This window comes from Durio zibethinus, chromosome 14, assembly GCF_047325235.1.
Source record: "Durio zibethinus cultivar Kanyao isolate XHJ-2024 chromosome 14, ASM4732523v1, whole genome shotgun sequence".
Classification (NCBI taxonomy): Eukaryota; Viridiplantae; Streptophyta; class Magnoliopsida; order Malvales; family Malvaceae; genus Durio; species Durio zibethinus.
Window position 1 is genome coordinate 11,950,111 of NC_143175.1, and position 17,326 is coordinate 11,967,436.

A 17,326-nucleotide genomic window follows, 5' to 3' on the forward strand; every position below is an offset into this window, starting at 1 on the left:
ATATATTTTTATATTTTATATTTTTATATAAAACAAAATTAATATCACATCAATTTTATTCCAAGATTCTGCAGCCACATCTTTCGGCGCAGTTGCCGGCTTTGCCTATAGGAGCTATCAGTCTACATACAAATTGAGCATATATACATTTGTTTGTATATATAAATATATATTATAAATTGGGGAGGGATAAAGTTACAGTAAAAAATTTTATATTTTTTATATTTTTATTTATTGATTTCAAAAAATTTAAAAGATGAAATTAAAATTTTTATTTATCTTTTTTATTTTCAAATTTATTAAAATTAAAAATTTAATAATGTAAAACTTTTACAGTAAGTTCAAGGTTAGGACGAGTTGAGAAAATTTTGCTCCGAGCAATAACAACAACAAATGGGATAATACAAGGTGGATTTTTTAAGGAAAGCAATGAAAGAAAAAGATTAAAAAAAAAAAAAAAAACCCATATGCTAAGTGGCATCCATCAACCTCAACAGATCCGACAAAAGTGACGCCACCGATCGCACTCTTCAGAAATATCCCCTTCGCCTAAAGCACAAATAAACCCACACCCCCCGCCCGACCCTCCCCCAAAAAAAAAGTGTGAAATCTAGTTTTGATCATTGAAGTCGTTCATCCTCCATGCCGCTGCCAAATTCCATCTTCTCTCCTCCTTCTTCTACCACTCCCGTCGGCCTCCGCCGATCCCATATTTTGGATACCGTTTTCGCCCCTCATTTCTCTTCTCTTCACTCCTCCAGATTGCGCTACAACTTTTCTGACTGTTGCATTAAGACCGATTTCTCTGCAAAAAAGTAAGGAAAAAAAAGACAATCTATCTATCTTTTCATTTATTTATTTATTTTTCATTTGGATTAACTGATTGTTTAGTAGTAATAACATATAAGATGGTTGTAGTAGTAGCAGTTTTGTATGAAAAGATGATGGGTGTTTTCTTGGAATCAAAATTATTAGTATTTTCTTGTTCATGTAGGAACATTGTTTATGCTGCTAACAATGGTACCAACGCTGTTAGTTCAACCTCATTGGTAAAGAATCATCTTCCTTTTGCACCTTTTACTTAACTCACATATGGATTATGGATTTGGAGGCATCATTTTGTTCTTCTAAAATTAACAATTGTTTTCTGTCATATCAAATGCTTAATGTATCCGAGGTTGAATGTTTTATGACGTTGTTCTTCTGTCACAATGTGAGTATATTTTTTAAATTCAACCAAAATAATTGTAAAAGCAGGAAAAAAAAAAGATTGTGTTACGGATCCATATTTGTGTAGAATACATTAGGAGACTAAAATATAGGGGTAAGCCACAACTGAAAGAAATATAGTTTTCGAATACTATTTTATCTTCATAAAGATGCACCACCTATTTGAGTCACTTCTATAGACATTGTAGGTGTAAGGATATGTATTTGGAGTTTTGGACCCGTGAGATGAAGTGTGCTTTTACAGGTGAAAGGACTGAATCGTTATTTCACTAATTGAAGAGCTTGAGATATAGTCCCTCTCTTGCTTTCTTACTGAATTTTGGAAGTTCTTTGGATGTTGGATTTTTATTGAAAAGCTTATTCTATAATAGGTATGTCTGTAAACGTTAGATGACAACCTGATGCAGCATAGGGAAGGGGGGGTGGGAAGGGAAGAGTAGATTAGAGATCAGGAAATATAGGGAAAGGGAAAGACATAGAGGGATTTGGGGGGAGAATGATAGAGAGAACCAAGAGATAGGGGAATCTTATGGCTCTGTTCCAAAATCTCAATAATCCCTAATTGGAAGGGTTTGATACTAAAGATAGAATAAGTATTTATTGCTTACTTCCTATCCCTTATAAAAATTCAAAATACCAATACAACAACAACAACACACTAAGTCTTATATTGCATACTCTGGGGTCGGTTGTATAAAAGACCAATGAGGATCCTAAATGCTATAGTAATCTTCTAGATAAAAAAAATTACAATTAAACCCGTAAAAATATAAAGTTCATAAAACAAATATCTGAGTAGATTAATCCCTGATGAGAGTATTCTCATTCTGCATCACAACTAAATATATAATGATCTGTCATTAGTTTAATTGGGTGATTTTAATTGCAGAAGACTGACCAAGATGCTGATTCTATTCCAATGCCAATAGTTTTGATTGATCAAGATTCAGATTCAGAGGCAACAATTGTGCAGCTGAGTTTTGGAGATCGTTTGGGTGCTCTCATTGACACAGTTAAGTGGCTATTACAACTCATATTGATTTCTCCTTTCAAAAAATTATAAGCTTATTTTTCTGAGATTATTCGCCTAGCCAACAAGCAGAAGCTTCCTCATGTTCAATATTCTCCAATAGTTACATAAGATTGAACTGTGAAATTTCCATGTAAAGCAGGGGCACTAAATTACTCTGTAGAGGCATGATGTGAGTGATTTTTATCTTTTATCTGTTTTATTGTGTAATTTATGCTTAGGTAAGAGACCTCCTTAGTTCAATTTGTTTAATTTACTAGCTGATTGTATTTTGCGGATGCATTTAAAATGCTGAAATCCTAAATATTGTTACATATTGGTTGTTAGTTGCATGAGTTTAGGTCACTGTTCTTAATTAAGTAAATTTGGATGTTTGAGAAAAATGTGTAATACGGATGTTAATAGCAGTGTCTTCTTGTTATACACTAATGAATGGTCTTCATTCCAATTCTAATTATCCTGGGAGGCTATAGATCCTAGCTATTTAATTTTAGGGCAAAAAAAAGTAAAAAGATAATTTCTGATAATTCTCTCTTTCCTTGTTGATTTTCTTGACTCTCCTTTTATTTATGTTTGGGCAGATGAGGGCATTGAAAGATTTGGGATTAGATGTGGCAAAGGGAACTGTTGTCACTGAAGGATCCGTCAAACAAACAAAATTTTTTATCACGCGATTGTGAGTAGTCCTTTAAATATTGATAACTTTGTCCCTTCCCCCTGTTTGACCATGTGTTTTATAACCAGTTGCTGAATACTTATAATAATTCATTTGCTTGACCAGTCTCACAACTTTCTCAAGTTCTCTGCCTCATTGCCTTTGGATGTATAAACTACCAGTTGGACGCTTCTGTTCATAAAAATGTAGTTTTCCCTTATCAAACATGCATAAATCTGCAGTTCTGATGCTCAAAAAGGAAGATGGCTTACATTTGGGAATTCATTAACTAATATAGTACTTTACAGTGGTCATTATTGCTGATTGCAATCTTGTTTGTTTTCCCAATACATACATTTGAAATCAAATGTATGCTATCCAAAAGAAAGAGTTAATTACACATTGGCATAACATGTGGCGTGATTCTATTAGTTAGATGCCGCATAAGTGGGTAGGGTTAATGAATTAGTGGTTGGACTAACTTGATACATATTTTGAAAGTTCAAGGGGCCAAAAGCACAATTTTTTAGTTTGGGTACCGAAGTGTATGCTTTAATGCAGTTTGGGTGCTATGTGTATTAACTAAAAAAAAGAATAAGGAAAGAAATGTATGGTATGCCTTTTGATTGTAAAGCAAGCAAATATTTATATATCATAATTACAGAAATCAGCGGCTGCAGTTTGTTGAGAACTAGATATGAGTCTAGACTGAACTATTAATATTAAGAAAGAAACTGGCTAAAACATAGTTGCAGCTTCCTACCTTAGCAGCCATGTCTAGTTTTAAAGACCCTATTCCTAATTTCTTTTGTTCAATGGTTGGCCAAGATCCCTATAGCCCTATTGAAACCACTAGTTAGATTATGTAGACTAAACTATGGTTCATATGCTAATGAATTGCAAAAAAGTTGTTAATATGCGGAATCAAATACCTATTTTTTTTTTCAAAATTCATTGGGAATTCAATATACAAGGGAATTTAAGATAAAGAACTTGGAGGAAAATATATATGTACATGTAATTAACCATGTTTGCCATCATTATATTGTGTATTTAAGTCAAGTATGGCATGTTGCCTAGGTTGAATTTCTTTTATATTGCCTTGATTCTACTAATTTTTGCCACAACATGAATGGTTTCTAAGCACACTAATTAGCCAAGCAAAAACCTCTATGTTTTTTTTTATCAATTCCAAATGTTGAACACTTTGGTGAGAATTATTGAAATATAAAGAACAAGCCAATCACGTGCTGGACATTAAATATATCTTTGCAAAGTGGATTTGTCAGTAAGGTTTTACTAAATTGTTGTGTCATCATCTTTCCTCCTGGCTTCTTTTTGACTTCTAAATATTTTATGGTTTTTCTCACTCTAGCGGGATAATACGTAAGTGGAATTTGATTGGAGTGTATGCATGTGTGAGAGAGCATTTTTATCAAATTTTTAATGTTTAATTCAGAGTGATCAGCATTCATAAATTGATTTGGTTATGCTAGAGACACTGGGCGCAAAGTTGAAGATCCTGATATGTTAGAGAGAATTCGGCTCACCATTATAAATAATCTTTTGAAGTACCATCCAGTATGTATGCTGAATTCATGCTTTTAGTCTCTCTTGCTCCCCCACCCCCTCTCTTTCTCTCTCATAGGTTGTTGGTCTTTTGAGTTGTCAACTTAAAGTAGATATTCTATACTTACTGATTTTATGCATTAGATTTTGTTACATATCCCGGTTTGAATTTGATTTCTTGCCAGGAATCTAGTGAGCAACTTGCTATGGGAGAGGCTTTTGGATTAAAGGCTCCTGAGAAGAAGGTGATGTTATCTAAAGATAAATGGCTTGAAAAATTGTTTTCACCTAATTAAATTGGTTCGCTTTGTTATTTCTGGTGTTCTATATGCTGCAAATAGTTCCTAAAATATCCATTGACTTAATTTTGGGAGAAAGTTTTCTTCCTTTGTTCAGGCGAGTGCATTTGTTCCTTATACATGGTGCTTCAGGGACGCCCATTTGTCTCTGACAGCCTTGTTATCTCTGATACATAAACATGAAGAAACTATTATAAGACCATGAATATTACGATGTTTGCTGCTTAGCATCATTATTTTGAACTTTCCATATAGTTCGCACAAACTTGGAAAAACATTTTTTACTGTGGTAGCTTTGCAATTGGTTCCTCTTAAGACATTATGAATAGAAGAAACTCTCTGTTTAATTTAATCCTTTCAGTGTTATTTCAGGAGGGGTGAGTAGTGGTGTTTTCAAGGGGAATATTTCGAGTTAATTAGGAGCCAAAATGGTGTTTTAATTCTTTTCAAAGTGTTTCTGATTCAAAACTGATTGCCATAGCTAAGTCCTTTGAACAGATTTAGTTAGGTTCTTTTGACATGGAATGGCGGCCAACTAATCTTAATGCGTTTCTAAGTTTGGTATTTCCTATCCTCCTTTCTGGAGCCTCATGAAGTACTTTTTCTAAGTTCTTCTGTCCCTCGACTTCTAGAATCGATTACTAGGTGTCTTCACTTTATTATTCTTTTTTGGGATGCCTTTTGGTGGGAGGGCTAAGCAAAAGCACATCCCCATGTCATCAGGATTAGATCAGGTTTCAATAATGAGAATACCTTCTTATTTTTAGTTATTAAAGAGTTGTTGCATGTGCTATGTGCGATTGGGATCTTAAGAACTTTGAATCTAAGTCTTTTAATTTGTTGATGCAGCTTGATATCGACATTGCAACTCATATACATGTAAAGGAAGATGGACCCAAGAGGAGGTCTGCTATCCAAATAAATTATAACAGAAATGGATTTCATACATAATTCATGACTCCCCACTGTTTATATCACACATTACCAACATATTAGGGGATTTTAAACTGGATATGAATGCTTTTTTTAGGTTGTGGACTTGTAGAACATAGGTTCCTTTTATGATAATCAGCTTATGCATTTGTGCCATGTGTTACCAGCTTGCTTTCTATAGAGACAGCAGATCGACCTGGACTGCTGGTAGAGATTATCAAAATCATTGCTGATATCAACATAGATGTGGAATCAGCAGAGATTGATACAGAGGTGTCCCTCTCTCTTTGTTTTTATGTGTCCGTGTCAGTGTGCAGACACTTTTGGTTCTGTAACTATTTTCACCACCTTTTGTTCTGTGTACTTCACAGGGCTTGGTAGCAAAAGACAAGTTTCATGTCAGCTACAGAGGAGCAGCTTTAAATAGTTCCTTGTCTCAGGTATTTTTTAATGGTGACAATAGATTTGCTGAACAATAAGTCAATAACGCATTTTTCTTTCTCGGTTGCCTGAGTTTCAACTTTTGTTTATTTCTCAAATAAAGCCAATAAATTTAAGTTGTGATGTGGCAATGCATTTTGAAAAATAAGGACAATAAATTCATGTTTCTTGTCAAACATTTTATGTTTCTGCTGGATCCCTCTCATTTTCCCTCTCTCTCTCTCAAAAATATCTTTTACTGTGTAACCCACAGGTGCTGGTGAACTGCCTGCGTTATTACCTTAGAAGGCCAGAAACTGATATCGATAGTTATTAATACCTGAAGATGTACCTTATAAACCAACTGTACTGGTTCTTGTATCAATTCGTATGTGACCTCAAGGATATCAAACTTGTATTTTTTTTTTTTCAAGATTTATAGATTCATGTTGCCCAATGCATTCTGGGATCTCTTGAAACTTCACATTAATGCTGACTGCTTCCCGTATGAAAGCTAAATGTTGATTCCAAGTAAATTATATGAAAGCTGTTTGCTTTTTGTGATATGGAGCTCTGGCTTCCCATCTATTAATTGTGATTAAGTCTGTATACCCTGCACAATGTTGAATCCATTCGCCCTATAGAATATCTAGTTGATCAGTTTTGGCTTGTTAAAACTGACCGGAATCAATTTATTTCAAAAAGACCAGGACGTATCTAGTCTGATGGAGGTGCTTCTGACTAGATTTAAATCGAGCAGCTGGTGTTGTGATTGTATATTAAATTAACAAACTGATTTCTGATCTTGATGACTGTGTATACCAACAGCCCGTGTAGTGACTCGTTGTATCTTCAGATGTACGCTTAGTTCAACAATCGAAGCCATAAACACAGTTCACCTCTGGTTATACTAATATTCCACGAGACTCAAAAGCTGATCAGCCTTTTCCTTTGATGCTGCCTTTTTTGAGCTTAACCGTCTTTTTCTTTGACCCCAAGCAAAAGCACTGGCCTATATACAAGTATGGCAACAAGTATTAATTCTACCCACCAACAGCCCGAAGCGAACCAAATTGTTTTTTCTGATGCAGAAATCTTGCCTTTCCCGTGTGCGCTTCACATGCATTAGAGTCTAATTATGTTCTTAATTTATATATCCAAAACCTGGAAAGCAACATTTTCCAGTTTTCCCATTCTTAATTGTTCTGGTTGGAAATGAGTTCAGAACAAAACCGGCAATTTGCTGGTCATTTTGCTCCATACCTATGCCATTGCGACCTTGGATTCTGACTCTGATCCAGTTCAAGATTTTTGTATACCGAACACAGGAATTGCGGCATGCAAGAATTTATCAGCTGCCACAGTGGAAGATTTTGTGTTCCCTGGCATAAAGTTCCCTGGGAAATTCAGCGAAACGGGTTCGGCAGCTAAGCCAGTGAATGTTAATATCTTTCCAGGCTTGAATACAATAGGCATGTCATTTGTTCGAGCTGATTTTGAAGTTGGCGGCATTAACGTGCCGCATTTCCATCCAAGAGCGACTGAAATAGCATTTGTTCTTGAAGAAAGAGTTTATTCAGGATTCATTGATACAGAAAACAGAATTTTTGCCTAAGTGATTGAAAAGGGTGAAATCATGGTGTTTCCAAGGGGGCCATTGCACTTTCAAATGAATGTTGGAGATACGCCTGCTACAATCTTGGGAATTTTTGACAGCCAAAATCGTGGTTTGCTGAGAACTCCAAATGCTGTATTTGGTTCCGGGATCGAAGGAAATCTTTTGGGGAAGGAATTTCGATTGAATGCTAAGGATATTGCCAAGCTCAAGAGAAAATTTGCTTCCCACTTATCTCTTGGATACTTGGATGAATAATGCTTTTGCTTTTCATACACAGAAGACTATGCCAACTACAAGAATTATGATGCTGTGCTCAATAAGATATTTTTTAAACAGATTATCAGAACTTTCTTTCTCTAAACTTTTTCATTGATTATTGGTGGTTTGAATTACTATTACGATTTTTATCTTTCTGATAGAACCAGTTTCATTTTCCTTTTTCTTTTTGAAGAGTAACGGCCCTTAGAAGGATTAAGCAGAGGTGTTCCCTTTATTAATATTCTTAAAATAATTTTTTTTAATAGAAAGAAGACGATGGAAAATTGTCTCATCCAATGATAATGATGAATACTTAACTCCAAAGATAATGGCTTTTACATGTCATGTTCTGACTGGAGAAGGCAAAGTAAATTGTTAGCTTTTTTGTACTGGAAAAAGCATATACCAAATAAAGAATATGAGTGCTACTTCTCGCCTGTCTGTTTTAGGTACCATGATTATCTGGAATAGATAGTCTCTTCAACCCAGGAACACAGCGTGAAAAGGCATCTTGAACTGTCGCTAAGCTCACAACTGTTAAATTTCAATCAGTGATGCAACATGGGTAAGTTACCAGTTACTTTACACAAATAAGATTTCGAGAGTAAAATAACAAATGCACCAAGCCAACATGGAGAGTACATTCTTAAAATCACCCGGGGAAAGGATTAAAGCTCAAGAAAAAGCCTGGATGTATTCGATAGTATTATCCCAAAAGAAAAAAAAAAAAAAACAAAAGAAAAACCCAGTGCACAAAACAGCTATGAGACCTTCCTTCGCAACTACACATATGGTGTTCAACATTTTATGTTGTCCTAGAAACACATAACGCAGCCGAAAAATTCAAAATCTGCAAAACATTACATGAAGCAACTAGAATTCTCGATCGACACAATAAACTGAGGATGTTACTAATTGAACAAGCCAAACATACCATCATTCTCTCTTAAACATTTTCATACAACAACCAGCGCACAAGCTATGACTACTCTGTCTTGACGATAGTACAAAGCCTACATTTTGATAGAACAGTGATCAAATTCACCCTTTATTATTTTCTTAGAGCAGTGCACTCAACATCTCATTCCAAATATCAGGGACCCCAGGGAGGCACCAGTGGCTACAGTCGGAGGAAAATTCTCTTGGGTGCTGCCTCTCAGCTTGGTTCAAAGCCCTTCTGTACACAGAAGGATGTCCATCCCTTCGAAAAGCTGACATTGTTGTAATGTCATGTAGATAGACTGGAAATACCATTCTTCTTAATACCCCTTTTAGCACTAGCAGTTGTTCAGGAACATGTGGGTGACTGAAAAATTCAAGGGGAGTTTTCTGGTTATAGCATTTCCAACCATTTTGTCTGCAATGGAAACAAAAAATCAGCTATGTTAAGACAGCATGAAGAAATAAAGGAGCTGAAAGAGACATGAATTTAGGATTTGTTGATACCTGTTATGCCTAGGCGACATACTTCTAAAGATGACTCTGGTATTGCGAGGGTTGAGATTCAAATCTACCCATTTTGCCCATGTAGTGAGTCCTTTCTGGTATGCAATCATTGGATTCATGTTTTTATATATAGATTTTCCCTCCATGTAATAATCCCACCTGTTTATTAGTTGTTGGAAGACAATTTTGTCATCAATTACTACTCAGAGTACTCACTACCTGCATAAAAGCTTTGAGAAAATTTTAAAATGAAAAATATTCTGTATTTAAACATTTCATTGAAATTTTTATTTTCCTTCGAACTTCAGCAATAGAAATAAAGATGCATAGCTACACTTGCTCAGATGGAAATTTTATAGAAATATTATGAGAGGAGTATAGTTGTGAAATGTATCTTACGAACTCCATTGGTCAGAATGAGTCCACCAGTGTGCTGAGTCAAACACAAGAACATCAACCCCTCTCCAATATCTTGCATTCTCCTCAATCAAATCCAAATGCAATACTCTCGTGTTTTGAGGTCCTTTCTTCAGTTCCACAAGCAGTGGAGCCCAAGAAAACTCAATTGATGTCTCAAAATCCTGTAAAACAACAACGTTATGTTACGATTCAATTTCCATACAAGAAAAGGGGGAAATTAGAAAGAATTGAATGCACCATTTTCTTGAGCTGCAGGCAAAAAGAAAGAGTTCTCATTCTGGATTCACATTCAGAATTGAAAGTTTTAGTCAGAATATAATCTTACCAAGGCATGGAAGGCCATGGAAAGACCATTATAGGTCACCTTTTTATGTCCCGTTGGTATAACTCCTTGCACTAGGCAGACTAGACTCTCCCATTGGTTCCTCATAATAGAATCACCTACCAGCATTATCCTTTTCCTTCTCATCTTTCCAAGAAATTTCAGTGCATCAAACCTGAATCAGAAAATAAGGTCAAGAAACTAAAGTTTCTGAATGTCTGGCATAATTGTTAAAAGAGTACCTTCGTCTAGCTAGTTTCAACAAAATGAGTAAAAACCGACTCCGTTAATCATCACACCTGCTACCACCATCGAACTTTTCTGCTAATTATTTATCTTGACCTAAGTTCTAAGCGTCCTGGAAAGAGAATCAAACCCAGAACCAGCATCGCTATATGTCTAATCTCAAGTAAACCATATATATCAGTAATCTAAGTTGTACATTCTTATTATGCAAGGCCATTCTCATTTATATTAGGATCATGTACAGATGATGGAAATTGAACTTGTAGACTGTAGTAATGGTGAAAATATCAGCTAAAACAGGAAGTTGATACTTTATATTATATTAAAAAAGGTACCTGGGAAGAGAACAACCATTTGGCTTCCATTTCCACTTCTCATAGCCAGAATCCGGCCTTCCATTTCTTTGACAGGTAACTGCAGTACTAAGATATGGGCAGTTTGAATCATACAAGGGGTATGACTGATCATAAACCCATTTACCAGCAGAGAAGTCACATCTCCTAGGCGATTCCTGATGCCTGCTTTGCACCATAACAACTTCATTCTCTTCGCTGTTGAGCCACGACAATGACTTGCCCTGAAAGAAACAAACAAGCAAGCTGATCAAGAAGAGGGTGAAATGTGTTTTAAGCCTTGCTTTGTTAGCCATTGAAACCTAGTGGGGGAGCTTTGGAGTGAAAATTCCAAGCGGAGGAGCATTTCAAATGCTCTTAAAGTTATCAACATAGCTTTCTTTCATCAAGCCATGAATTGCGGTAATTATGTGGACCACATCGATATGTCATAGCCATTTCTTCCTTCTTCCTAGAGGCTAAAGCAATTTGGATTTTCATGCCGTTGTCTTATCATGATTCAAGAGTCCAGTCCTCTTCATCTTTTTTTTATTTTTATTTTTTATTGTCTAGATTTAATTTCAAAAAAAAAAAAAATGCTAACTCATTCTTTTATACACGTTAATGAATTATTATGTCATTTGAGTTTTGGATTTAAGAGGGATGTGTTTAATCAATTAGTAAGACATGTCCCCGAATGTGTCTTTTTTTTTTTTTAAATTTCTTTTGAACAATTTTAAAAATACAATCTACACAATTTTAATGCATTTAAAATTTTATTTGAAAATACTTTTCAGTAATTGAATTCAGATTAATAAAGAAAAGAATGTTCCCTAATTAACCAGATTAACCTCTGACACGTGCGCTGATCCTTCTACTCTAAAACATGAGAGAGAAACTTACAAAACAAACTTGAAATTAGATGCCCTTCCCCGTGACTAGCGGATTACATTATTCAAGTGGCTTTGCTCATTTCTTCGCTTTGTAACTTCAAAAGTCAAAAGAGAAAGAAAGAAAAACAATCATGTTATCAGCAAATGCAAGCAAGCATCGAAGCGTTACGAGACTGACAGAGACTCACCGCTATTATTGCTATCAACAACTTTTCACTTTTTGTGTCAAAAGTTTTCCGGTCAAAACTATTTCCAGACAATTATTTTTACTTTTTAAAAAGTTTTTATTTCGTTTCTTTAAAACAACAACAATCATCTTCTTGTCGGTAATTTTAGATTAGCATAATATTACAACTTCAATTTTCGGATTGCAAACTCTATTTCGTCCATGATAAAACACAAGCTAGCAGGGTGAGGATTTTACATTTCCAATTCATAATATATTACCAGCTAATTATTTCCTTTCTTGTATGTTGCCTTTTTTTTTTTTCTTTTATATATATATAGTTACTTCTTATATATGCCACGTCAACACAACTGATGCATAGATCTTGAATCCATTATTGATTGAACCGAGTTATACAATGCATAAAATTTGAGAAAATTTGAGAAACTCAATTTATACAAAGAAATCTGTACATAAAGATTCAGCCCAACACTTAACCTAAGAATACTGACCAATCGTACAATTTAACCAAAATAAAATTTGGAAAAACGTCCTTAATGATTGTCTTTAAAATTTTTGGACACTAGAAAGACAATTTTAAAATCTAAAGACAATTACCAACGCTTAACAAGAAACTCTTACTCTCAATAATTTTTATAATTTTGTGACCATTTCAATTTTTTTAAACAAAAAAAAAATGCTGCCAAACATATTTTTTGCTGATACTTTCCAAAAAAATTGAAAAAAAAAAAACGATATATGTTCATAAAAGAATAACCACAACACATAATTAAAGCAAAGGTTCAAGGAGAATGATCTCATACTTTGATTGCTTATACATCAGCCACATTAATTAATCTTGAAAATTTCCATGACAAAGATCTGTCGACCAGTAGTTTCGCATCATCAATGGTATGCTCTTTTTCCCAATTGAAAATTCTCAGAATATAGCATAGCTGTAATCCCAAGTCTGCAAACTCTATGACTAGTGTGGCATTGTACCATACTGAAACAAATGTTTGAATGTAACAATCCCACAAAGATCAGCATTCACAAACTTCTCCCGCGCTGCGAGATCTCTTCATTTGTAAAACTCAAAGTCAGTGTCAGGCTTCTTCACATTTGTTCTGTAACCCTTTTCAAAATCCTTGGGAAGTATGACATATCGGTTCTTGCGAACTGCATGCATTCCAGCTTCTTGACAGATAGCCGCAATCTGCATTGAATCAAAGCAGGCATGCCAAATAATGAGTGAAAAAGATTAATAACCTAAACTAGATAGGGACAAATAGGAAGCTATGATAGTATGCCACAACTAACCTCTGCAGCACTAATTTTATCAGGCCGAGAAACATAATCCTCCAAGTCCACCTCATCACTTAGGTTCATTTTAGCAGTACAAACCTGTCAAGGGAAACATCACCTTAAACACAACCAACAAAATAAAATGTAACATTTCCTAATCACAAGCTAATGAGAATAGATAAAGAGGAATGAAAGAAAAATACACAACTAAGGACAATCATGAATCACACAGGAAAGAACTAAAAAGACAATAATGACATAGGCATTGATACATTGCCCTACTTGCCTGGAAAACAAGCCTCTTCTGCCTTCTATCGGGCAAAGGGAACTCAATCTTTCGGTCGAGCCTTCCAGGACGAAGAAGAGCAGGGTCCAAAGTGTCTGCTCGATTGGTTGCCATAATGACCTTAACATTCACTGTCTGATCAAATCCATCCATCTAGAAAAGTTGGTCCCAAAAGCAATTGTTCAGAAAAAAGGAATAGTAAATTAAAATATCAACTTGCTAATATATTTGAAGGATAATATTCTATGCAGCATCTTTATTGATACATCAACAAATTCCTCAAGTCATATATACCTGATTCAGAAGTTCCATAAGGATTCGCTGAACTTCTCTATCAGCTCCAGTTTGAGCATCAAACCTAGCAGTAGCAATGGCATCTACCTCATCAATAAAGATAATAGCTGGAGCGTTCTCTTTAGCAAGACGGAAGACATCACGAACCATCCTTGGGCCCTGAAATAAAGTAATGCTCAAGATATTATTGTCCACCAACAGAAGAAGAAGAAGAAGATGAAGAGAGCAGCTAATAATTGACAAAATCAGTAATAAGGACAGTCAAGTTTCACTGCAGGGAACTAAGTCTTACATTAATTAGTGAATGATGAATCCAATGATAACAATTAAAAGAAAAATGACTACTAAATCCCCTTACCTCACCCAAATACTTTTGAACAAATTCAGATCCAACAACTCTAATAAAGGCTGCAGTTGTATGATTGGCAACAGCCTTTGCAAGCATGGTTTTCCCAGTGCCAGGGGGACCATAGAGTAAAACACCACGAGGAGGGTCTATCCCAATCTGTTTGTAGAGCTCATGATGAGTCAATGGTAACTCCACTGCCTCGCGAATTTCCTGCTTTTGAATGTCACATCCTCCAATATCCTAAGATAAGAAAACAAAGTTTCAGATGCCAGAAACAACCACCAAAAGCATAACTATTGTTATTTTTATTCCAAGGAAAAAAAGATATGTACTCAAAGAGTGTCTGGTTAACGTACTACAGCAGAAGACTAACCCTAACATAAGAATCTCTATCCAAGAATCAAAATAATAAAAGAATGAACACAATTCAGTTGATAGTTGAAAGATGAATTTAAATCCAGTACTTCTCTATCAGTAGCACAAAGGGTACAGAAAGGAATCAATATAATAGAACATTCGAACGATTCAACAGAAATAAGGCAACTAAACTACTAACAAGTAAATTTTTTCTAGTATCAATCATACAATAAAAGTGATGCAAAGATTCCCCCACAATATATTGGAGAAAACTATATGGCATATTCCATATAATAGTAGATTTAAAAGATTACAAAAACACATGGACAACTACAAATCCTGCATGATACTCAGAATATTACTGGAGCAACAAGCACTTTTTAAAATGAAATAAACCACTATCCTTCAACTAGTGCTAATTGTGAAGTATCATTGTTTGATACATAGAAAGAGATCAATTAAGAAAATTTCCCCATGCAATATATGGAATTCACTCCATTTCATATTCCAGCTTGAGGCATAGCCTATATTTGCCAGGCTTAAATCCAATAAGTAAATACAAAGGAGCTCATAAAACTTAAAAATATGTCTAATATATCCACAGCCTCAAACTCAAACATCAAATATTTAAGAATGAAAGAGGAAAACAGACTCAAATCATGTTCAACTATTTTTCTTTTGGCATTAATGCTGACCACTGAATGATAATTAATAAATATTGGCAATCAATTTCTGAATCTTCAATGGCAGTTTTGAGCTATGTGTATCACAATTTTCAACAAAGTAACCCTTTTGCAAACTTTTCCTTGTCTTATAATTAACTCAAAATCTCATATTTATTATCCTGACTCTGGCATAAATAGACAGCAGAAAAGCCCCAATTTTATTACATATCCAAATAAATCAATTAAACAAGTATTCAACTTAAGCATAGTAGCAACCAGAAAACGAAAGGAATGAACATGCTACTGACAACAATCACAAAACCCATGTTTAAAATTTCCCCATATCCAACAATTAACCCAAAATCCCTTACTTTAAATAGAAGTGAAGCAAAACCCTAATCCCTAACCAATCGTCGCAAATTGAAAAACCCTAAATCCAAATAAATCAGTCAAATACCAAATTTCAACATAGAACAAATCAAAAAAGAAGAAAAATAAAAGATTAGAAGCTGACGTTGTAAGTAACATCGGGCTTCTCGGACTGGCTAAGCAGAGAAATACTGGAATCGGCCTCCGGAGGCAACACGTCGACCAAAGCATTGGAGTGTCGGTGAAGAGCCACCGAAGCCGACGGCTTTAGCAGCTCTCTGTTAATGGTGCTCAATATCCTCACATAATAATTGGATCCCGTGGTAGAGCCCACGATTCCGTTGTTTTGATCGACCATCTCCATGAATTGGCCTATGACCAAGGGCACCGACTGGATCCGTTTGACTTCCTCCTGCGCCCTCAACAGCTCTCTCTTGAGATTCTTCTGCTCGTCCTTCACGTACTCTTCTTGAATATCTATGAACTCCAACTGCCTTTGAAGTGATTTTAACCTGCTGTACAGATCGTCCTCGTCGGCACCCGTGGGGTCCACCATCAGGTACTGGCCAAGGTCGGATCTTGTGGCGGGAAACGGTGGGTCCGCCGAGGGTTTCGGTTCCGGCACCATAGCTGAGGCTGCCATTTGCTTTCTTCGACTTCCGAGTTTGGATTGACGAGCAAGTAAAGGGAAAAACAAAACAAACAAAAAGTGGGAAGAAATAGTAGTCCGTCGGCTTTTATATACAAGGACCCTAGGAGTACTTGGCGTAGCATCAAGGGTTTTTTAAATATCATTGACATTAAACGACGTCGTTAGCAACTTTATTAATCTTATCCTGCTAAGCTAATATAAAGTCTCAATGGAGTTTGTTTTTAATTTGGTTTTAATTTGATTTAATTTGATTAATTGATAAGAATTAAATTAATTTTAGTTAGTTAATGAAAACAATTTTTAAAAATTTGTTATTTTTTGATAATTTGATTTGAAAATCAAATTAGTTAAAATATTATAAAACTTGTATATAAAACTAAAAAAATATATGAAATTGTTAATTTTATTTCAAGTTATTAGAGTTTTTAACTTAATTCTTTGATATATGAATATTTTTAGTGGATGATTTTATTTAATTTATTTAATATATAAGAAAATAAAAATTTAAAATATAATTTAACTTAATATATTTTATTATTTGATTAATAAAAAAATTAATTAAATTAATCAAAATTATAAGAAAACAAAAATTTAAAATATAATTTAATTTAATATATTTTATAATTAAATTAATTAACAAATAATCAAACTAATTAAATTAATTTTAATTGATTAATTTTTTAAATTAAAAATTTTAATTTAATTAAAAAATAAAATAAAATAATTTAATTACTTTAAATTTAAATAATTTGATTTAAAATTAATTGAACCCACCAAATAAATACTCGAACAAAAAGAAGCGAAATACCTAATCCAATTATTTATTTACATTTTGTATTAATAGACCTGTTAATGGACTGAATTACTCAAATCGACTTGTAAGCCGGACTCTACCTGGGCCGGAGTTCAAGCCCGAGACACTTAAAATAATTTAAGTGATCAAAACTTTAATCTGTCTTTTTTTAATATCCATTTTTTTGGGTTAAAATTTATGTTTAGTTAATAACGTCCGGTGACAAAATGGCAAATAATGTGACATTAATACCCTAGCATAACGTCAGTGGTAAAAAGAAAAAACAATTTATAAACATTAATGACCAAAAATTTTTTTAGTTGTATGACCAAAATAAAAACATCTGAAAACTTTAGTGGCTAATCTGGTAATTTATCCATGAAAAATTCGCCACTCAAACATTAATTTATGAATTTATC

The 17,326-nt window shown here is 34.4% G+C and overlaps 3 protein-coding genes and 1 pseudogene across 5 annotated transcripts; 2 read left to right on the forward strand and 2 right to left on the reverse strand.

Annotated features, from left to right (window-relative positions):
• The first annotated feature begins 419 nt into the window (after positions 1-419).
• Positions 420-6,702, forward strand: ACR12 (ACT domain-containing protein). Of its 2 annotated transcripts, none has more exons than XM_022887700.2 (10): positions 420-815; positions 995-1,049; positions 2,123-2,242; positions 2,842-2,936; positions 4,412-4,496; positions 4,670-4,729; positions 5,633-5,688; positions 5,884-5,989; positions 6,088-6,156; positions 6,411-6,702. In XM_022887700.2, exons 1-10 carry the CDS (start codon positions 643-645, stop codon positions 6,471-6,473), a joined length of 882 nt encoding a protein of 293 aa, XP_022743435.2. In that variant the 5' UTR covers positions 420-642; the 3' UTR covers positions 6,474-6,702. The 2 variants fall into 2 exon arrangements, with proteins under 2 accessions (XP_022743435.2, XP_022743434.2); XM_022887699.2 differs by having other exon boundaries at positions 429-815; positions 2,120-2,242.
• A 458-nt stretch (positions 6,703-7,160) lies between these two features.
• On the forward strand, positions 7,161-8,116 carry LOC111294787 (germin-like protein subfamily 3 member 2 pseudogene; annotated as a pseudogene).
• Positions 8,117-8,774: 658 nt separating this feature from the next.
• On the reverse strand, positions 8,775-11,761 carry TBL36 (TRICHOME BIREFRINGENCE-LIKE 36). 2 transcript variants are annotated; one of them, XM_022886704.2, is made up of 6 exons: positions 11,682-11,761; positions 10,782-11,023; positions 10,204-10,375; positions 9,858-10,039; positions 9,459-9,617; positions 8,775-9,369 (listed from the first exon to the last, which is right to left on the reverse strand). In XM_022886704.2, the coding sequence occupies exons 2-6, from the start codon at positions 10,976-10,978 to the stop codon at positions 9,072-9,074; spliced, it is 1,008 nt and encodes a 335-aa protein (XP_022742439.1). In that variant the 5' UTR covers positions 10,979-11,023; positions 11,682-11,761; the 3' UTR covers positions 8,775-9,071. The 2 variants fall into 2 exon arrangements, with proteins under 2 accessions (XP_022742439.1, XP_022742438.1); XM_022886703.2 differs by lacking the exon at positions 11,682-11,761 and having other exon boundaries at positions 10,782-11,204.
• An 814-nt stretch (positions 11,762-12,575) lies between these two features.
• LOC111293773 (26S proteasome regulatory subunit 6B homolog) lies at positions 12,576-16,173 on the reverse strand. The gene is made up of 6 exons (XM_022886702.2): positions 15,608-16,173; positions 14,081-14,311; positions 13,723-13,881; positions 13,429-13,581; positions 13,158-13,241; positions 12,576-13,053 (listed from the first exon to the last, which is right to left on the reverse strand). Exons 1-6 carry the CDS (start codon positions 16,103-16,105, stop codon positions 12,919-12,921), a joined length of 1,260 nt encoding a protein of 419 aa, XP_022742437.1. The 5' UTR covers positions 16,106-16,173; the 3' UTR covers positions 12,576-12,918.
• Positions 16,174-17,326: the final 1,153 nt, after the last annotated feature.